We start from the raw sequence: 23,726 nt of genomic DNA on the forward strand, positions 1-23,726 counted from the left end.
GGAGGGTGCATAGCACAGACCAGCTGCGATTGGCAGGATATGAGAATGCCCAGGTGAACCACCGGTACAATTTCAACAGGGGTCCATACACAGAACATCGAAAGAATGTGGGGTGCATGTAAATGGCGTAATAAACGCCATCGGGGCACCGCAAGGCACTTGCTACAATCATACCTTGAGGAGTTTATGTGGCGAAAAACATTGGGTGGGGATGACCCTTTTCATCGCATCCTGCATGCCATCACACTTCTCCCTAAGGACAATTAAATTTATTGTGGACGGATTACATGTTCTTAAATTATCTTTACTGTTTTAATTGCAATTAATTGTTTATATTATCAGTTATTTTATGGTTTATGAGTTCTTTAAGTAAATTACAATTCTTAGTCAACACATGTCGTGTCAGTTGTATGATTTTGCAGGGGTGAATGTGTTCCCAAAAAAACCCCAGTATCCAGGCCACCCCGCGCGGGGCGGCGGAACGCGTCCTCTGACCTTTTCATACCACACTATCCACTTCGGCGTGGAGTTGATTTTATATATAGTCCGAAGCGTGGCGAGTGCAGCGATCCCCGCGAGGGGACGTGGAATACATGTAAAGTAATCCGTGTGCGCTTGCCACACTATATAAAATCAACTCCACGCCGATGTGGATAGTGGGGGTATGAAAAGGTTGGAGAACGCGTTCCGCCGCCGCTCGCCACGCTTCGGGGTGGCAAATTTTTGGGCATTAAACTTTAGTTGCCATGCCTTGACCATTTCTCTTATCTACCTAGATCAGTGGTAGCCAACCCTAGCCCTCGAGAGCTACCAACAGTTCACATTTTCCAGACAACCTAGCTGCTGCACAGCTGCACTCATTAATCACTGACACATTTTAAAAGATAAACAGATGGAGCGAATTAGCTCACTTGTGATTCTGTGAGGAGACCTGCAAAACATGCACTGTTGGTAGCTCTTGAGGACTAGGGTTGGCTACCCCAGACCTAGATCATCAATCATTTGTTTTACCCCGTTTACTACAACTCTCTGTTTTCTGTCCTGCAACCAAGATCATATCCATTTAACCATCTTAAAATCCAATCCCAAGTTTTTTTAACAGTCTGCAAAGTGGGAGAGTGTCAAAAGCCTTACTAAAGTCTAGATAAGCTACATCTACAGCCTCCCTTGATCTATTACTTTAGTCACCCAGTCAAAAAAGTCTGTAAGATTTGTTTGATATTATCCTCCCCCAGTAAACCCATGCTGTTTCAAATCCTGTAAGTTGCTGGTTTTGAGATATTCTACAACTCTTTGTTTAAAGAGTGTTTTCATCAAATACCCTACTATTGATGTAAGGCTCACTGGTCGATAGTTGCTTACCTCTTCCTTGCTTCCACTTTTGTGCAGTGGACTACATTCATTGTTTTCCAGTCTTTTGGGATTACTCCAGTATCTAATGACTGGTTGAATAATTATGTTAATGGTTTTACCAGCTCCCCTTTAACCTCTTTTAGTATCCTTGGATGTATCCCATCTGGCCTCATTGATTTATCCAATTTCACTTTTAAGAGTTCTGTTAGAAAAATGAGGGCGAAACAAGTACATTTACAGAGGAGAAAATCCTGACTATACTTGCAACTTGACTGTGGCCCCTTCCCTTCTCTTTCAGCAGTGAATTCTGAGCAGAAATCATTATTAATATGATCTGCTATTACATTTTCCCCCTCAAGAAGACTTCCACTCTCTGTCTTTAGTCTTATTACTCCACTTTTTGTTTTGATCATTTCACTTCTATACCTGAAAAAATTTCCCCCCCTTTACCCAATGACTGGGCCATTTTCTTCTCAGCCTGTGCTTTTGCACATCAGATTACCTTCTTAGCCTTCTTCTGTCTAACAAGATACAATTAGTTTTGCAAGAATAAGAGAGCGCAATTGCCACAATTTTAGAATTCAAAAATATAATATTTATTAATAACACATTAAAAATGGTAAATCTTTAAAAATGAATAATATTGACACAGATGGGACACTAATAATTTCTAGTAAATATATGTGAACAGCGCTGTCACAATAATATACACATTTCTCACCAAAGACGGTCACTTGGATAGTCCATGCGCCTCTATTTTTTGACAAACACTTTGTATCCAATTTTAATATAAATATTTGGGAACACAGATCCTCCAGGTGAAAAGGAGTTTTGAAATATAGACACACAGGCAGTCTATAGATTAAAGTCTGTCACAACGTTGTGTGATGAGCATAAGGGCCACCTTTTTAGTATCCCATGGAGTTGGCACCCCAAAAACAATGTAGTTCACTACTTATCAGAGTTAAAAGCCAGAGTATTATTACCTTAGCTGTCGGCAACAGCAGCAGAAGCTCACACCTCCAGAGACCAGCAGTCGTGAGCAGTGTTCCCTCTAAGCTGTGCGCACGCACACAACTCGATGAGCGTGCGCACAGACATTACAACAGAGCGCACAAAGCAGCATTGGTCCCTTTTTGCAGTTGTGGACTCAATTAATGTGTGTTTCACCCATTAACTACATTGTGTGCTGTGTTTTGAATGTTTATTATCATTTTGAAGTAAAGTTAACACAAATGCTGAACGTCATTTTCCAGTTATATATAAGTGACGTGCAAAATTTTTAATTTCCTTTCAAAGTTGCACAGCCAAAATCTTTTGCCGCACACAGCCTTCGTAAAATTAGAGGGAACATTGGTCGTGAGTAGCGGTAAGATAATGTTTGCCCGCTTTAGTCGGCAATAAAGAAGTGGCTGTACTCCAGCAGAGAGCACGGAGCTCCGGCTCCAGATGGTAAGCCGCAGGGCTAAGAAGACCTGCGTCGTGAGGGGTCAGCTCCCAAAGTGTGAGTGCTTATCCGCTCACTGTTTCCCAGTCACATATGTATGCTGAAGAGGAGGGAGGGGCAGTCCAGAGGGAGCCGTGCGGCATGACTTACAAATGCCAGGTCTCGAGTGGACTTAAGAGGACAGTATTCAATGAGGCTGATTCACCATGTTCTACGGCGAATGTGTGCTATTTTCGTGCTCTAAGGTGAATCTTTTTACTGAAAAACTGACTCGCCCTATTCAACATGCACTATTCACCGACGGCAAACAATGAATGATGGACAATTCACCGTCTGATAGTCGCCGTAATTCGCTGTGGTTTTCAATGTGATTCGCCGTGAGTGTATTCAATGATCGAATGCTTTCTAAGTGATTTTCGCCGTGTGTCACTGTGTAGCAATCGCCATCTTTTTATGGTGAACTGAACTGTGATCTTTAAAAATAAAAGGTTTTTTTTTATTATTATTTGGTGTCAAAAAATCTGTATTTTTGTTCTGTGAAGGGGCATGCTATTTTTTTTCATGTGCTTACTGCACATAAATATATATTGTGTTTTTAATTGTTTTTACACATAACAGCCAGCAGGGGGCCGGGAGCCGCTCATTAAATATTCATATATTCACTTCACACTAGCCCCGCTCATTACATATGCAAGAGCGGGACCAGTGCAGCGGCTCCCTACCCCAGTCCCCTGCCAGCTCTCTGGGGGCAGCTTCTGCTGCTTGTGTCCCCTGGGAGCCCTGCTTCTGCCCCACAGTGTCCGGCGCAGGAAAGGAGGCTTCCATCTCCCTGCCTGCTGCCACCCCCGGCTCCCTGCGGCGCTTGCCGCAGGGGTTAAAATTCACCGTCAGGGGCAGCGAGCCCCTGCGGCATTGAATATGGCGACAGGGAGGGCTGGCAGCGAATGCTCCAGCCCTCCGGAACACGGTGACTGTGCAGCAAATCCGAAACAGGATTCCTCAGCTACACTTCTTTGTCTTCATTATTCTGCGTCTGCTTATACATCTTAAAGGTCAACTTTTTGATTTGACAATTGCTTTCACAATACTTGCTATATCTTTCGCAAACCAAAAAGTAATGCACCTATCTATGCAAGTACAGTTAAAATTCAACAACAGTCTTAAAAAGTCAAACACCACAGTACTGCATACTCATTTGCACAAATAATGTAAAGCTTCATACAGTACTCTGCTGTTTAGGAGTAACGTCATAAAAAAATAACAATCAAAATGTGCTACATACCAACAGTGTAATCATGAGGGGAAAAACGAAATTTAATTTTAGGAATTGCTGGTCATTAAACAGGCACATAAAGCCCCATACACACTAGACAGGTTTTTAAAATAGATCACTTTAGCAATATAGTATAAAAAAATAAATAAATGTGGTTTAGTGTGTATGATCACTATCGTTAATGACCTCCCTCCCTCGTCTGTACCTGCAGCTCAATGTTGAATATATAGTCAACGATGCATGTACGTATTGTGAGTCGGTGTGTATGCGCTATATAGTTCGCAAGCTGCATCAATGACATAGTTAACAATATCGGTGGTGCTGTTAATAGGGTGTGCAGAGCTTAAAGCAGGTTCTAGAGCCGGCATTCCCAACCACGGTCCTCAAGGCACACCAACAGTGCAGGTTTTAAGGATATCCAGGCTTCAGCACAGATGGTTTAATCAGAATCCCTCAGATACTAATTAAGTCACCTGTGCTCAAGCCTGGATATATATATAAACCCGGCACTGTTTGTGTGCCTTGAAGACCCCAATTGTGCTGCTGAGACACGGTGTCTGAGACCCTGCATTTCCCTAAACGGGACCCATCCACAATCCGGTCCTTTGAACTTTGCTGAAAAACAAGGGACACAGCCGTTCACCACCCACAGACGTCCTCCCTGGAAAGATCTGGAGTTCCAACAATTGGGATATCTGCATGATCCCTAAAATCCCAGTTTCCAAAGGACATAATCCACTGAGGGGAGAGATCAATCCCTTGCCTAATACAGGGCGCATCCAGGACTGTGATTCCATATCTGGAAAAGCAAACATCTTCCAAACCGACCAGGATGGTAATATAACCTTAGCAGCATACTATCTATCTCAGCTATCCAATGCATAATCGCTATCCCAGTAATTAATATACCCCACAATATGGACTACGAGTCTAGTCATTTGTATGCCTAGTGTGATTTTTACATATATTTGAGTGTTTTTAATAAATTGTTGTTTACTTTTTGAGAAACGTCTGGTACAATTATTTGGTACAGCCAGCGCAGGCACTATTCTTTTATTCCTAAGACCGTGGTTAGGAATGCCTGTACTAGAGGAAATGCTACTGGGTGCGAGGCTTGTTATTATTGCATTTGACACAGTTTATAAAATCTCACAGTATTAAGAAAGATCAATTTACGTTTGAAGGAAAGCAAATCCCAGTCAAAGCACAAGGTCTTAACTAGGGCTCTCAAAATAGGTTTCTTCATGCAAATTTGTTTACAACCAAAAACCTAAAACATGGTGTACTGCAGCAAAAAAAGAAACAGAAAGTGCCATGATAGTGTTCAAGGAAAGAAATTCAGTGCCATGTAGGACCATTTCCAGCATTCTACGGCATATTCGAAAGTTCGCATCATACGCCCGGGGCAAGCCAGAAACAAGACTCAGACTGTATGCTGGCGCCATGAGCAACAGAAGTGCACACAGCATGGAGCCACTGCATGCCAAAAAAAGGATCTCAGCCAAAGCCCTTCCTATTCAAGCCCATACTGCCTAGACCATGGACCATGGACCAATTCACAATGAAGGCAAGCACTGCGGACACATCCTCTCCCTGAGCACTACCAACACCAGTAAGCAAGATGCCTAGGAGGAGAGGTGCACGGTGTGCTGCTGCTGCTCCTGCTGATCTCTTACTCATATGATTGCTCACTTACTGTGTTGGTACTACCCAAATTTCAAGTTCTCATTAAACCCTGCCACCCCCTACTCTCTCCCAAGAAAAAGATATAAGGGACAAGAAACTGGCAGACTATACAAAGTACAATCTAGTATTTATCTTCAAGTATAGTCATGAACAAATCTGACTTGCTTGCTATAACTGGACAAAGACACCAAGTTTGGGTTATTAAACCTAATTCCACTTATGCAAAATTCCAGGAGATGTTTTACCCTTACATCTCTATTATTACCTTCAAGAATGACAAGATCTGTAAGTGTCAATATGAACTTTGAGTTTAAGATCCAATAGATCGAAATCTTACTAGCAGGGCCATTATGGCCAGTATTCAATGCTCTTTTGCGAGCTGTGACAGCGAGCAATGCTGATTGCTCGCCGTCACAGCAGCTTGCGGATCAGTATTCAACTAACTCCCCCCCCCCCCCCCCCCCCTGCCGTTTCCACCTCGCTGGTGACGTGCAGGGGCTTCATTACGCTCCCCCCGCTGTGCAGTCGGGATTCCCGATGTCTGAGTAATGACTGTCGGAATCCCGACTGTCGGTGAATTATACCACACCCAATTATACTGACCAAGTCCATAGTGCAATACATACACATTTTATTTAATGCTGTGAATGTATCTTGCTTTTACCATATGTACATTTCTTTCTGTAATTTAATTAAGGGAAAACAATATTTTACATTATGCACATCATGGATCATTGGTCATGCCATTATTAATACATTTGGTCATAATAACAATCATTTAATATTGGAGAAAAATAGTCTGGGGCGTTATATCAAAAATATACAAATGTAAAACTCAGGGAATAATCAGAAACCCAAACAGGGTTTGATCCTACAACCGACTGCTGCTGTTTTGTGGGGAGGTGCTCAGACTCCTCAGGGAAAGATATAAAACATAGACAACACAAATCAAAACTGCGCAGGGGTCGAGGTAGTAATTAGACAATACAATTTAATTATAAAATAAAACATTACAGATAAACATAATGTCACATTGATTGCAATATTAATCTTGTCCAGCAGGGGGCTCACCAGACCTAACATTGATCTTGTTCTCATCAGATTAGTGATATTTTAAATTATTAAGGCCAATTGTGACATTATGTATATCTGTAATTTTTAATTTTATAATTAAATTATATTGTCTAATTACTACCTCGACCTCTGCGCAGTTTTGATTTGTGTTGTCTATATTTAATATTGGAAACTTAACTTATTTTTTATTTCAATTAATACAAAATGGTTGTCCATATAATAAATGTATCTTGCCATCAAACAGCTAAATAATGAACAAAGTAGTTTGGAGGCAAAAACCACCACACTTAGGTGAATTTCCACAAAGATTGGAGGTTGTAATAGTATCTGAATTTACCACAACAGAACAAATGCCTGTAATGTCCACTAGATGGCAGTGGTATTTCATTTTAATTACAGTATGTACAATTTCTTACAAAATAAACTTGGTTTTCAAACAATGCTAAAGCAATGATTGAAAATAGTAAAATGGGCTAACAAGTAGCACTTATTAAACCTATTTGAAATCCATTTAATGAACGAATTTGACTTGCTGCTTGCTAACAGATGGCTTTTGTGCTGATGGCTATATTCCTATGTGTGCCATATAGAAGACCAAGCATATTTCAACAAAACTGGCAGCTATCTCCACTTATGAGCAGCAAAAAACACATGGTAGGAATTTTCTTTACACAATAGTCAATTCTGTGTTTATTTGTGGATTCCTTGATACAAATATTTATTTTTAAATAATATCCTTAGGGGCATACACACGTAGAGATGTGTGCTAAGCTATTTTGCTAATCTCTTTAGGTTAGGCGATTTCCCCTGTGTCAAGATCGCACATGGAGAGCACATACACATGCAGTGATTTGTGCTAAACAATTTTGCTAAGCAAAAAAAGAAACAAACAAACAAAAAATCTCTCATTCTGTACACAGAGCAATATGCAGTCACTTGCTAAGCAATTTGACTAGATGTTGCCTGCCTGCACCAACTTAATTAGCGGGTGGTAGCGACGTGCAGTACCGCGCATCGCCATCACTCGGGGGCAGGGGCGGATCCAGGATAAAATGACAGGGGGGGCACCATGATAAAAAAGGGTTTGGGTGGGGAAGGGGCGGTGTTAGTGGTGCCAGTGTACATGCTAAGAGAGCGGCAGGAGAGGGTGGGAATGGAATTAAAAATAGGCCCTGGCATTTAAAGTACGCAGGCCCACCATTGCGACAAAAGTGAAGGATGTAGTTGTGCGCTCGCCAAAGGCGCGCTCCGGAAAAGGGTGTGTGGCCACTCAACAGGGGGCGTGTCAACACCATATAGAACTTCTACACATTATGCAACAAAATACTAGACCCCATTATACTTGCCCCTTACACATAATGCCACATGGATTGAGCCAAAATTCACAAAATGCCACATGGATTGAGCCAAAATTTACATAATAACACACACAAAATTGAGCAAAAATTCACATAATGCCAAATGGATTGTGTCAAAATTCACATAATGCCACACGGATTGAGCCAAATGCATAAAATGCCATACGGATTGAGCCAAAATTCACATAATGCCACATGAATTGAGCCAAAATTCACATAATGCCACACGGATTGAGCCAAAATTCACATAATGCCACACGGATTGAGCCAAAATTCCCATAATGCCACATGGATTGAGTCAAAATTCACATAATGCCACATGGATTGAGACAAAATTCACATAATGCCACATGGATTGAGCCAGAATTCACATAATGCCACACAGATTAAGCCAAAATTCACAATACACTTCATAAACAGGGACATTGTCCACCAAAGGCACGCATTAAACATTTACACCATAATGTCCATTACACGTTAAGTTACACGCCATTATGTCCATTATGTGTTATGCCAAACACCATAATGCCTATTAAAAATTATGCTACATAAGTGCTGCTTCTCTACATGCTCATTGCCAAGGGTTCTATGTTCATTGCCAGAGGTTCCATGCTCGTTGCCATGTGGGATTACATGCTCATTGCCAAGGGGGAATACATGCTCGTTGTAAATGGGGGACAGCCGCCGCCAGGCAGAAGTGATAGCCACTGACAGTGGCAGAGCCTGGCTGTATTCCAAGCACTGCAGGTCCCGGCTATTTGAAATAATACTTCTTTCACACCAGAAAATGCATTACCAGGTTGGCCCCTTTTATACCAGCCTAGTCCCTGCATTTCCTGGTGTGAGGGGTAGAGAAAACCACCCCTCCCCCCTTTAACCAGTTATCTAATTTAACCGGCTATATCTTCGGAACCAACTGACCCATTTACATGAGGCAAGTATTATATTGAAGAACTTTTGAGTGGGCTTTGAATGATTTTGGTCCAGTGAAACTGGAACGTTTGGTTCCAGAGTAATCTGCCCTCAAAGAACATGAACAGCCATGAAATTACATTTCAAAAATAAAAAAATCGGTTTACACGCAATATCTCTAGAACTGATTGACCGATATGGACCAGCCTGGTATCATATTGAAGGCCCAGCGATTTGGAATTGAATGAAATCGACCACAAGCTTCTGTGATGCCAGGGCGGGAACTGGCAGCCGTCAGAACCGGGTGGGGGTCGGAATTGATGGGTCCCATATTATCCTATGGGGAAAAAACGTTACAGGTTTGCCAGGCGATATCTTCGGTTCCCGGGGGGCTAGAGACACGGGGCTGGGCTCGTTGGAAAGCCCTGGTCCTCAGCTACAAAATAATGACAGGGGGGGCACGTGCCCGGGTGCCCCCCCCCCTGAATCCGTCACTGCTCGGGGGGGTATACACACAGAGAAATCTGTGCTTACTTTCTAAGAAATCTAGTCAGATGGCTTAGAATATAGCACAAAATCACTCTGTGTGTGAAACTCAGAGGGTGAAATGTAATAGGATGAGAGAACCAGAAAGTGAGAGATATCTCCAGTTTTTTTTTTTTTTAAAAGAAGTGCACATTTACACTGAAAAATAAGTTTGATTTTGCAGTGTAAAGGATTGTCGCTGTAAAAAAACTGGACATTTCTTACCAAATCTCTCATCCTATTACATTTTCACGCCCGATATTGATCCTGGTTATAAATAGCAAGGAGAAAATTAAGTCATTCATCAACTGAATCACTAAGAGATGATCAGAGGGGAGTAAGTCTGCATTTGTCTCTAAAATGTGAGGGTCACAACAGATTATGTTCTTGTAATTTTTCAAGAGGAAAAATTGTCAACCTACTACTCCAGCTTGATGACAATTGTGCCAAACTAGAAAGTGATATCATCTATATCTGCTAGTAGTGTCTGTGTGTCACCAAAACACTGCCATCTGTTGGCAGAATGAAACTACGAAGAAAATGTAATAGGATGAGAGATTCAGAAAGTGAGAGAGTTTTTTTAAAGTGGCAATCGTTTACACTGCAAAATCAAACTGGTTTTGCAGTGTAAATTATTGCTCTGACCCTATTATTTTCCCTTTACATCGTTTTTTTACTCACATTAGCAACCTTACTAGCTTTCGAAGCATTTGCTTCAAGCAGGCTTACTAGTAGATCATATTTAACTTAATTCCTAGGTCTCCTATTAAATGTTGTGCTATCAAAATGCACTCCTTGTTCCATGTTATTTCTTTGGAGGAAGGGGTTCTCTACCTTGTATTAGTCTGTATTAGACAGATACAAATCTGTCACAAAACACTAGAAAACATTGACGTCCTAGAAGTATCCTAAGAATATGGTATTGTTCACTTCGCACCACAGAGAAAAGAAGTGGAAAAAAAGAAGCTGATGTCAGCATTCTAGAATAATGCCTGAGCCATGAAGGAATAAAGCAGACTTTTCAGTAACATTTTAAAACCTTGAGATCACAACCTGAGGAATATTAGAGCAACCATAACTAAATAGCAATGCCTCCAATTATTGCTTTATGTGCTGTGAAAACAATGTAAATTGGTACTCCGGCCTTTATGTGCAATGATTTTACACTTCCTTTTAAAAAAAAAGAAATACAGCAAACTTGTGCAAGCAATGTAGAATTTTAGCAGGATAGTTTACTGACCACTAAAATGTGATAATACAAAGAAAAGTAATAACAAAAAGAGAAACGATAAAAACTAAAATTACCCAAAATCAGCGTGGCGACTCATGTATGGATCACCTCGTGGCCATCTGTACGCTGGATCTTCCTGTGGTAAAGTGGATAACGTAAAACAACTGTTCACTTTTCTTGTTAATATTTTACAATATTTTAGAGAGCAATATGTATGATGCACAGCAGACAGGATATCTTGAGATAGCGGTTATCAGCAGGAAAATGGAACAATAGATATGTGACGTGTCAGCTGAGCAAAAGAAAATAAACAAAATCTGTTATGGGGACTACACATGGGGCGATTTCAGGGCATTTTCTAAGCGATCGCTCAGAAAATGACCCTACATCGCTCTGTGTGTAGAGATGCATGGCCCGCACATCACTATCACCTGGCAATTAATATCCTGAGTGCAAGATAAAACGAGAGACCTGGTAGGATCGCACAGCACTGACACGTTGCTGTGCAGCACTGTGTGCTGAGCGATCTTGTTGAACAATCTGAGCGATCAACATTGCTCAGCAGTGTCATCCCGTGTGTAAGCCCATAACAACTGGGGCAGATTTACAATCGGGAGTTTTTCAAAGCCGTTGATGACCTAGCTTTGACAGATGAATTTAAAACTAAAATAAATAAATACTAAAAAACTAAAATAAATAAGGGATAACATTTTTCTGATTTAGAATTTATTTACCTATAGCACCACATTTTACTCCTGGATGCATTTTAGGAGTAAAGGCCCATACACCACTGAGCTGAAAGTCGCTCAAAACAGCAGGTTTGAGAGGCTTTCAGTTTAAAGTCGCCCAGTGTGTATGGCCCAGCAATGAGTGCTGCTGCGCGCCGGGAAAGCCGCTCATCTGCGGGTTATACCAGCAGATGAGAGGCTTTGAGGATGGCTTTGCATAGCGCTCCGCTATGCAAAGCTGTCCTCCCCCCTCCATCGGCGCCAGGCATGGGGAAAGCTGCTCAGTGTGTATGCACCGAGAGGCTTTCCCCAGAGAGATGAATTCTATCATCTAGCATAGTCGCCCAGTGTGTAAAGACCTTAAGCCCTGTACACCCTACACAGTTTGTTTTTTAAAGGACACCCATCAAAAGGGCCCTACTGAGCAATAATTTTGAAATAAATGTGTAGTGTGTATGCTGAATATTGTTAAGGACCTCCCACTGTCTGAAAATGCAGGTCAATTTTGGGTATGTAGCCAACATCAGGGTGCCGTTAAAGTCACCGATATTGCTAATGAAAACTGTTAAGCTTAATACCAGGTATAAATATTAACCCCTTGAGAGGTGGCTTTTGCTGGGGCAGGACAAACCTACCAGGGCAGGTTTGTCCTGCCCCAGCAAAACCCACCACAGGACATTGGAAGTCCCCCATCTCCCCCCTCACTTCCGATCCAGCGTTTGTACGCCGGAGCTTCCCTGCCGCTGCCTTAGTCACCTGTCACATTCAGCAGTGCACACCTGGACACCACTGGTGCGCACCTATTCTATATTAGTGGTATGCCCGGAAATTTTCCGGGACAGCTGCTGTGGCAATGCTGGGGTTAATATATCCACTATGGAGCCTAACAGTACTCTTGGGGCCAAATATAATAAGGTGAGAGTTTCAGGAAGTGAGAGATTTTCGTAGAGTTTCCCCATTTTTTTAAAGCAGCAATCATTTACATGGCAAAATCAACCTGCTTTTGCAGTGTAAATGATTGCCGCTTAAAAAATAAAAAAAAAAACTCTCCCAAAATCTCTCACTTTCTGAAACTCTCATCCGATTACATTTGGCCCTTGATTTTGCGACTGTAAAGTATATACTGTATATCATAGCATAAGCGCTACTAACAACCGATTCCATTGAAAATATATCATTTCTGGATGTGTTATATGTGGTTAACAGTATAAGTAACTAATTTCTTGTTGAGAAATGATAAATCACATTTTAGAAATATCATAAGTAATAAGTGAAAGTTATTAAAAGCAAAAGACAAAAAAACAAAAAGAATTGACACAAAGCACATCAATGAATAGGAATGCATGCTGTTTACAGCAATACCAGTGTGACAATATTGGTTTTGTGATTCATTTGCTGTCAAGGGCCCATGTCCAGGTTTGTACCGCAGAGCAATTGCACCATACACTTTTCTTTTTACACTAATTCAGTCAATATTTTTCATAAAGGAGCTACCATCCCCTCCACTAAATTATTTCTGGAACTTAGATTTTTTTGGGACCAACTAGAACATGTGACCGTGTTTCAAAGGTTCTGCGATAAGATGAGAAAAGTAACCTCACAGGAATCCAAGTTAGCCTGTGCATATTTGGGTTTGTTAACCAAGGTGGGAGTTCTATTGAAGATGGGATGTTGCCCATAGCAACCAATCAGAATCTACTTTTTATTTAGTACTTGTTTCCTAGAACGGCACCCAGATTTCCTACATACGCTAACGTAGGGAAAATCGCATAGCATGGGCCATTATAGCGGCATGCGATGCGATTTTTTTAATGTAATTTTTTCAATGCTCTGTGTGCACCACTATATCGTATAGCATCGCACCTCCCACAAAATCGCATGCGATTTTACAGGGTGTGCGATGCCATTACATTAGCTATACAGTGATATCAATGTATGTCCTAAAAAGACGTTTTACGCACTATCCACGGCACCCCGAAGCATGGCGAGCACAGCGAGGGGCGGCGGAACACGTCCTGTAACGTTTTCATACCCCCACTATCCACGTCGGCGTGGAGTTGATTTTATATAGTGTGACGAGTCCACTATTTACAGATTACTTTACATGTATTCCACGTCCCCTCGGACACGGTATTCCGCGTCCCCTCATGGGGCTCGCTGCGCTCGCCACGCTATATAAAATCAACTCCACGCCGACGTGGATAGTAGGGGTTTGAAAAGGTCGGAGGAATGCATTCCGCCGCCACTCCCCACGCTTCGGGGTGGCATGGATAGTGGTGGTGGGGGGGGGGGGGCGTAAAACCTCTTTAGGACATACAATCATATTATTGTATACCTAATGTAATGGCATCGCACACCCTATAAAGTCACATGCAATTTTGCAGGAGGTGCGATGCAATGCCCTGGGGCACACATAGCAGTGAATAAATTACATGAAAAAATCGCATCGCATGGCACTAAAATGGCCGATGCGATGCGTTTTTCCAGAATAGCCCACTAAGCAAATGGCTTTGTGGGAGCCGTTCTAGGAAACAAGTACCTTTTATTTTAATTAGCACCTTTTAGAAAATAAAAGATCAAAATTGGATTAGTTGCCCATAGCAACATTACATCTTCATTAGAACTCCCATCTTAGTAAATAAGCCCCTTTGAATCTAGAGTACAGTGATAAACAGGAAGCAAGTTGATCCAGGAACAAACCGTGTTGCACTGCAAGTGATCATACGCATTTAACTATTATGTATACAGGGAAAATACATGCATCAAATGCTGAGCAGCTTTGCTTTTACATTTAAATTTAGAATTAAGGTAGAACACAACTCTTCCCAACTACAAATCTCATGATAGATCTGCACCCGACACCCCCCCCCTCAAACACACACACACATGCTGCACAACACAGTGTAAATTGTTTTAAAATGTGCTTGCAATTCTAAACGGTATACGGTCACTAGGTCGACCACAGGAAGGTCAACATTCATTAGGTCGACACCCACAAAAGGTCGACATGGATCAAGATCGGCAGGGTCATTACGTCAACACAAGCATTAGGTCGACAGTCAAACATGCGCTGACAGCCGGTATTTCATGCCCTATCATCAATTAGGGCATGGTGGGAGAATAAAAGCACAGCAAGTCACCATGCCCGAAGCATTGTGAGTGTACATGGTGCCCCGACACGTGTCCATGTCGACCTTCCCCATGTCAACATAATGATTCTGTTGACCTTACCCATGTTGACATATTGTGGGTGTCAACTTAAGGCCTGTTGACCTTCAGTGGTCGACCCAATGAACCCAACCCCTCTAAAACGGGACCAATTTTTGTGACAAAAAAAATCAAAATTTAATTTTCTTTCATTTATAATGATAATCCTTTTAAGAGGAATCAAATGATGACGGTTAAGTGGTTTCCCCCTTTATAAAAAAAAAAAAGATCACAGGAACAGTGCCTCTGCAATGTGTGCGCCCACATAAGCTAAATCTTTGTATTTTATTAGAGGTTTGGTTTGCTTGTGCGAGGCATAATAAAATTAATGTGTACAAATTTGTGGGATCACTTTTTTTCGTCTCATCTTTTAAGGTTTATGGGCCTAACTCAGGCCTGAGCACAAACTACTTATTTTCCTCAAATGGACAAAATCTGCACTACAGGTGAGGCAGATATAACAGGTGCAGAGAGTATGGGCCATTGGAGCAACCCAATTTAGGTCGACATGCATTGAGTCCACCACTGAAGGTTGACACCTGAAATAGGTAGACATGACTAAAGTTCAACAGTCAAAAAAAAGGCCAACATGAGTTTTTTGCTGCGCTCGCCACACTATATAAAATCAAATCCACGCCGACGTGGATAGTGGGGGTATGAAAAGGTCGGAGGACGCGTTCCGCTGCACTCGCCACACTTCAGGTTGGCGTTGATAGTGGGAGGTGGCGTTGACAATGGGGGTGCATTTAACATTGTAAGCACCCATCAGGGTGCTTGTACAATTAAATATCGCATTGCATGCCATTTGCTGGCATGCGATATTTCATTGTACAAGCACTCCTGTTAATTTAATGGGAAGATTGCATCGCACACCACTAAATACAGTATGCGATGGGCGCCGTGCTAGGAAACAAGTACCAAAAATGTTTCTAAATCAGTTTAAACATAACATGTATTATTAATTTAAGTCTAAAGTCTTTACGTCTAGCACACACTAGTTTCAAAACAAATACATACCCCTCTATAAGGTCCACTTCGCCTTTCATAGCCATGAGCTTCTTCATAATCTCTGTAATCTGGATCATTGTAATCATCATAACGATGACACCCCTCATCTTCTGGCCTTCTAACGACATTTACCACTCTATGATATTCCCCCTTGTCACATAAAGAAAAGTACAGTATAAGGTTAGCTGGGCTTGAAGAAAAACCTTCCCCCGAAAAGCTACAATGTTTATACTAAACTAAACAATGACTTTTAAAAGGCTCTTTGCACTTAGAAAAAAAAAAGCAATAGTAAAAATTACAAATTTTTTGATCCTTTTTACATTTTATTAGTTACAAAATACAGGTGTGTTTAGCACTTCATAAAATTAAGCTTTTACATTTTTGTAAGCAAAACACTTTGAAAAACAGCTGTAAAGCAAATAAAATCCTGAGAGTTACGTAATACCTTCACAGCAGCTTTTGCAAGTACTTTGGCCTAAAATAACTCCACTGTATTAATTGAAGGGCTAAACTGTAATATAATAAATTCTGATTCAACAAAAAATCAAATTATTCTGCAGCTCTGACCCGAGGGATATCAAATGGCACTTGTTTTAAAAGGCAAAGAACTCTATTTTGAGTTTAAAATGAAAATTCCTGCTTTGAGTTTAGGTGATTTGGGACTTTTTTTTTAAGTCCAAAAAGTTCAAAAATCACCACATACACACAAAGAGAAGTTAGGAAACAAAGTACAGGTTGAGTATCCCGTATCCAAAATGCTCGGGACCAGGAGAATTTTGGATAACGGATTATTCCGTATTTCGGAATATTTTAATATTTCAATGATGTATTTTGAAGTATCTTGCATGTATGCTGTATAAACACATAATATACACACAAATATATTTTATTACCACATAAAATACACACAAATATATTTTAATTGTTCAAAAAACAAAGTTTCAAAACGTGATACAAAATGTGTGTACTATCTCAGCACTGAATTTGAATGCCAAGCAATCATTGTCTTGCACATATATAGTGCCAGTTACATATCATGTCCCCAGTGATGCTGTTACAAATGTCCCCAGTGAGTTTTTAGCAAAAAAAAAAAATTTTTTTCACTTTCTGGAATGTCCGTATTTCGGAATAATTTGGATAACGGATACTCGGATACGGGATACTCGACCTGTACAAACTACCATGTGAATAAGTTATTCTCAAAAGTTGACAGTGGATCACAAGTTTGAGCAAACCTGGATATTAATCCAAGTGAATAGAATCTAAAGAAGTAACTAAGGGAACTAATATCCATTGTACAGATGGGTCAGGTCCCATCTTTGCAGGGGATGGCGCTGGCGTCGCCAGCCGCCATCCCCCGCCAGCGCCATGGCGATGGTGAGAAGGGGACGCACGCGCACGAGAGGGCGCGCGCGTCCCCTTCCGACGGCGCTTCCATCAGTTCCCCGGGTCCCCGCCGGCTTGCCGGCGGTAACCCGGGGTCCCCGCCGCCTGCCCGCACCCCCCCCCCTAACCCCCCCTAACCCTGTCCGTCTCCCTGAGGCGGAGACGGACAGGGTTTCCGTCGCGCTAGCGACGGAGACTGAGACGCGCGTGCGCGTGAGACGCACGTGCGTCTCAGTCTCCTCGCTGGCGAGGCTGCTGGCGGGTCGCCAGCGCGTACGTTCTGGCGACCCGCAAGCAAGGATGTACATAGGCACATACTGTATCCCTAGAGCTAGATACCATATATACTCCAGTATAAGCCTACTTTTTCAGAACATTTTTTATGCTGAAAAAGCCCCCCCTCGGCTTATACTCAAGTGAAGGTCCCGCTTGAGTCAATAAGTTTTCCCAGTTTTTTGTTGTAAAATTAGGTGCCTCGGCTTATATTCGGGTCGACTTATACGGAACATACTGGAAAAAAAAATAAAAACAGTGTGTCTCAAACAAGGAGCAGTTCCCCATTGTGTCTACATAATAGTAACAGAGAGAGATACCTAGATCAGTATCTGGTGGGGAGACTGCAGAATCTCTGTGAGAGGAACACGCTTTCTGATGCAAGTGCACTAGTTCTCCTAATTGAATACTGGTCTATAAACCCCCAACTGTTCAGCAGCCATATACATTTAAAAAGCTGTCTTTGAGTGCCAGTGAAACGCGTCAGTGCTGTTCAACTCACTTGCCCCCAACTGCCACTTCACATATTTGCACTTTATCCTGGGATCCAACCAGCCGGCTCACCAGTAGTACGTGCCTGCAATTCCAGCCTCTAAGTGACTTCTTCCTCATGTTCCAACAAAAAGGGATAACACCGGTTCCATGCTATCCTAAAAGGATTTAAAGATCTCCCAAAGGAACCCACTAATGAACGGCACCAGTAACTATATCCACACCATCTAATATCTATTAGATTTGGGAAATATACAATCCCTGGCCAAATTGACTGGTCCTCCACTTTACCCTCTGGTGGCATAAATAGGAGTGGATTCCCCCCCCCCCCCCTCCTCCAAAACATCTACACAAGTGGCCCTGTGGGCAGCGAGCATGTGTTTTTAATATTTTTACTTTATATGAATTCATATGTATGTGTACCAATAAATGTTATTTTATTTATAAAATACTCATTGGTTCCAGCGCTACCTTTTTCCCCATTTTTCTTCTTTGTTTTATGGGACCTACTCAGTCCCAGAGGTAGCTGCTTTACAAGACATCCCTTGCCAGCGCCCATATAGCTACCCAGTAGCTCCAGCCCTTTCCAGTATCTGGTAAATGCCTCTAATACACAGGCTCTCAAAGTTGGTCCTCAGGAACCCAAACAGTGCATGTTTTGCAGGTCTCCTCACAGAATCAAGTGAAATAATTAGCTCCACCTGTGGATATTTTAAAATGTGTCAGTGAGTATTGAGTGCACCTGTAGGGTGACCTGGAAAAAGTGAACCGTGTGGGGGCCTGAGTACCAAGTTTGAGAACCACTGCTCTAATACAGTGAGCCATATAGGAACCTGAAGTATTTCTCTATAAAGACATAATTTGTCTGGAAATAACAACTACATTTCCAGAATAAAACCACAAGATACAACAGATAGTTATATCAAAAGTGTAAATACAGTGGATACCTAATCACCAACACAGTGGCCACTAATTTTTACCACAGTTTTCTTTCTTTATTCTCTTCTATAAAAAACTACTATTTTAATATGTTTGAAAACTTGAAAATATAACACAAAAAAATGAATGTCTTTTTAATGAGATTTAAATAAAAGTTATGCTTTATAAATAATCAAGAAATATTAGCAAAGCCAAGTACATTATAGTTTCCCTGAGTGCTGCAAGTCTAAAGGTGCATACACACGGAACGGTGCCGGAAGCGTTCAGAAATCATTTACAGTGCACACACACGAAATGATTTGATATACTTAAAAAAAATTGGTTTGTGATCTTCCTCCATGCAGGGAAGATCATAGACTATCATTAACGATCGGCAGGTACATGCATCATTAAAGATGCACAGAACAATTTGAACGATTGGTCGTTCCCATCGATCGGGAATGCCCACATTGTCCTTCAAATTGTTCCGTGTGTATGCACCTTAATACTTTTTTTCTCTGTTGACCTTTGATCTCCTATCTTGTGAGACAGGTAGCACCATTGTTTCCTTCTTAAAATAGAAATAACAGAAACTATATTATTTTTCCTACGACGACTCAAATAATTCAGTGCCAAACCATATGATAATACTAAAAATTTCAACAATAAACATTTAAATAGGTATGCAATGGATCATATAAATGTTTCCAGAAATGTAAAGGTGCAAACACACTGACTATTTTTGCCCAGCGTGTATGCAGGTCGATGATGGGGGGAAAGAGAAAAAAAAAATAGCTGGGCTGAAAATCGCTCAATGCATACACACTGAAAGATTTTCACCCATCCAAGCGATTTTCCATGGGGGTGGACTGCTTTCCATACCAGGACTTTATGGAAAGCCATCTAACCCATTGCTTATCTGCTGGTAATACCAACAGATGAGCGGGGGCACGCATCAGTGCACACTGCCTGGCTGTACACATTGGGCAGCAAAACTGAGCTGCGTTCAGCTTAAAATCACCCAGTGTGTATGGGCCTTAAGTCATCTTCACATTAGCAATTTATTGACCAGCAAAATTCAGAACATGAGCAATTAAGAGAACTTCAGCAAATAATGCAATATATCCACTGTAAGAATTTGTCACAGGTGTCAGAATGAAGAGACAGGACCTTGTTTGTAGAATCTATACTCCCTTAGCACAGAATTTCTCCATTACATAGGGATCACACAAACAATATCTACAGGTTAGGGTTTAAAACATGACAACAAATTGAAGGATTGGGAAAGCTTATGGCAGAAGCCAAAAGAGTTCCTTAATCCAATACCTGACGCTTTAAATATTTTATAAAAAGAAAAAAATTCTTGGGGTAGTAACAAATAGCTGCAGCAATGTGATTATGAGTTGCCGTTACTCACAAAGAAAAAGAACAAACCAAAGAATTTATAGAAACACATTGCGCTGCGGGCATATAAATTGGTTCAAGAATGAAAGTTGCTGTGCATAACGATACCAAACACACTGATCAAAAAAAAAAGTATATATATATATATATATATATATATAGATTGCAGCAAAGGATTCAATCGGCGGCACTCCCAGGATCTTTTTAAAAGTGCTTTAATAGTGCTCCAACGTTTCGGGAATAACCCCGTTTTCAAGGAAAAAAACAACAGTGAATGTATACATTGTAAGTCCTACCTTAAATACCTATGGAAGGAGTGGTGCAGGTGAAGTCCGTCCGTGTCCCGCCCCCAGCTGTATTTCCGGGCTGTGCAGTATTTCCGGCGCTTGAGTGACGCTGGTCTGCCTTGTGTACTGGTTGCTAGGTTACCGTGCGGCTCGGCACTGTTCTGCCATATATTTATAAATGCGCCCATTTGTTATGCTGGCTGGCGGCCACGGAGGGACCTATGAAACAGAAAATAAGGTGTAAATAATAATTTTAACATAGTGCTTGTTACAGACTTGATGATAAACAACACAACAACAAGCACTATGTTCAAATTATTATTTACACCTTATTTTCTGTTTCATAGGTCATATATATATATAGCAAAAACGGCAATAAGGTGTCACTCGGAGACTGCGTGAAGGTTCAAAGCTTTATTGTGGTGACCGACACCAGTGTGATGAGCCAAGTGCTCGAAACACTGGCTTTGAACCTTCACGCAGTCTCCGAGTGACGCCTTATTGCCGTTTTTGCTATATTGGGTCTCTGAACCTGGGAAGGCACCAGAGCAAGTACAGCTTATACCTTTGTTGGAGTGCCGGATTTCTTATATATATATATATATATATATATCAAGGTGTGTGTTGACCTGGCACTCCCCCAGCTGGTCAGGGACCCAGGTGCCTTCTGGAACAGTTGTGCAGGAGTAGGCAAAGAAGCAGACAGCGGCACTCTGGGAATTTTCAAAAACGTATATTAGTGCAAAAATAGCATACCAACGTTTCGGGGCATAAGGTACCCCTTTGTCAAGGTGAACAGTGCAGTAACCAGTGCGGTTACTGCACTGTTCACCTTGACAAAGGGGTACCTTATGCCCCGAAACGTTGGTATGCTATTTTTGCACTAATATACGTTTTTGAAAATTCCCAGAGTGCCGCTGTCTGCTTCTTTGCCTACTATATATATATATATATATATATATATATATATATATATTCAAATTCAATAAAATATAAACATCACATTTATATCAATAATAGTATCAAAATGTACATATAAAAAGTCACATCCAATTCAAAGAATTAAAATAAAGATATTTTCAGCTATTTAGATGCATATACTCCCACTTAGTGCCTTTAATAGGTTAAGCCGTCTGTATAGAATGGGTTAAAAAAGATTCAGTCCCTTTCCTGCTGAATTAGCATGTAGGCAAACACGCAATGCACAGTTTAGGCAGCAGTTGAGAATGGGTTAATATGCCAGAAGAGCAGTTAGTACAGCCTGTATTTTGTCTCCGGAAAGGAGATACATTATAACAACTATTGGGTGAGATAATACTTTACCAAGCTTACTAACTGCTTTTCTTGCCTATTAACCCCTTCTCAACTGCTGCCTGAACTGTGCATTGCGTGTTTCCCTACATCAGGGGTGGCCAACCGGTCAGAGATAAAGAGCCAAAAAATCGGCAGTCAAGCCAAAGAGCCGACATCATGGCACGCCAAAAAAGGGGCGTGATCAGGGGAGTGGCCATGGTCACATGACAAAACTTTATGCCCCCAGTGCCAGATCTGCCCCCCCACAGTGCTAGGCATGCCCCCAGTGCCACACATATGCCTCCACAGTGCTAGTTATGCCCCCAATGCCAGATATGCCCCATAATGCCACACATATGCCCCACAGTGCTAGTTATGCGCCCAGTGCCAGATATACCCCCACAATACCACACATATGCCCCCACAGTGCTAGTTATGCGCCCAGTGCCAGATATACCCCCACAATGCCACACAGATGACCCCACAGTGCTAGTTATGTGCCCAGTGCCAGATATGTCCCCACAATGCCACATATGCCCCCCCACAGTGCTAGTTATGCCTCCAGTGCCAGATATGCCCCATAATGCCACATATATGCCCCCACAGTGCTAGTTATGTGCCCAGTGCCAGATATGTCCCCACAATGCCACATATGCCCCCCCCCCCCCAGTGCTAGTTATGCCCCCAGTGCCAGATATGCCGGATATTGCCACACATATGCCCCCACAGTGCTAGTTATGCGCCCAGTGCCAGATATACCCCCACAATGCCACACATATGCCCCCACAGTGCTAGTTATGTGCCCAGTGCCAGATATGTCCCCAAAATGCCACATTTGCCCCCCCCCCACAGTGCTAGCTATGCGCCCAGTGCCAGATATACCCCCACAATGCCACACAGATGACCCCACAGTGCTAGTTATGTGCCCAGTGCCAGATATGTCCCCACAATGCCACATATGCCCCCCCACAGTGCTAGTTATGCCTCCAGTGCCAGATATGCCCCATAATGCCACATATATGCCCCCACAGTGCTAGTTATGTGCCCAGTGCCAGATATGTCCCCACAATGCCACATATGCCCCCCCAGTGCTAGTTATGCCCCCAGTGCCAGATATGCCCCATAATGCCACACATATGCCCCCACAGTGCTAGTTATGCGCCCAGTGCCAGATATACCCCCACAATGCCACATATGCCCCCCCACAGTGCTAGTTATGCCTCCAGTGCCAGATATGCCCCATAATGCCACATATATGCCCCCACAGTGCTAGTTATGTGCCCAGTGCCAGATATGTCCCCCCCCAGTGCTAGTTATGCCCCCAGTGCCAGATATGCCCCATAATGCCACACATATGCCCCCACAGTGCTAGTTATGCGCCCAGTGGCAGATATACCCCCACAATGCCACACATATGCCCCCACAGTGCTAGTTATGCGCCCAGTGCCAGATATACCCCCACAGATGACCCCACAGTGCTAGTTATGTGCCCAGTGCCAGATATGTCCCCACAATGCCACATATGCCCCCCGTGCCAGATATGCCCCATAATGCCACACATATGCCACCACAGTGCTAGTTATGTGCCCAGTGCCAGATATACCCCCACAATGCCACACATATGCCCCCACAGTGCTAGTTATGCGCCCAGTGCCAGATATACCCCCACAATGCCACACAGATGCCCCCACAGTGCTAGTTATGTGCCCAGTGCCACATATGCCCCCCCACAGTGCTAGTTATGCCCCATAATGCCACACATATGCCCCCACAGTGCTAGTTATGCGCCCAGTGCCAGATATACCCCCACAATGCCACACATATGTCCCCACAGTGCTAGTTATGCGCCCAGTGCCAGATATACCCCCAAA

At 42.3% G+C, this 23,726-nt stretch overlaps 1 protein-coding gene across 5 annotated transcripts in view; it reads right to left on the reverse strand.

Annotated features, from left to right (window-relative positions):
- The window catches only part of PPHLN1 (periphilin 1), a 109,618-nt gene that overhangs the window by 79,540 nt on the left and 6,352 nt on the right, over positions 1-23,726 (reverse strand). For all 5 annotated transcript variants that reach the window (XM_083182681.1, XM_083182680.1, XM_083182677.1 and 2 more), the window contains exons 4-5: positions 15,812-15,952; positions 10,934-10,995 (exon numbers count right to left, since the gene is read on the reverse strand). In XM_083182681.1, the coding sequence (XP_083038807.1) occupies positions 10,934-10,995; positions 15,812-15,952 (203 nt within the window). The remainder of the gene's footprint in view (positions 1-10,933; positions 10,996-15,811; positions 15,953-23,726) is intronic.

The sequence above is a fragment of the Crinia signifera genome, chromosome 4, assembly GCF_055691185.1.
Source record: "Crinia signifera chromosome 4, ASM5569118v1, whole genome shotgun sequence".
NCBI classification, from domain to species: Eukaryota; Metazoa; Chordata; class Amphibia; order Anura; family Myobatrachidae; genus Crinia; species Crinia signifera.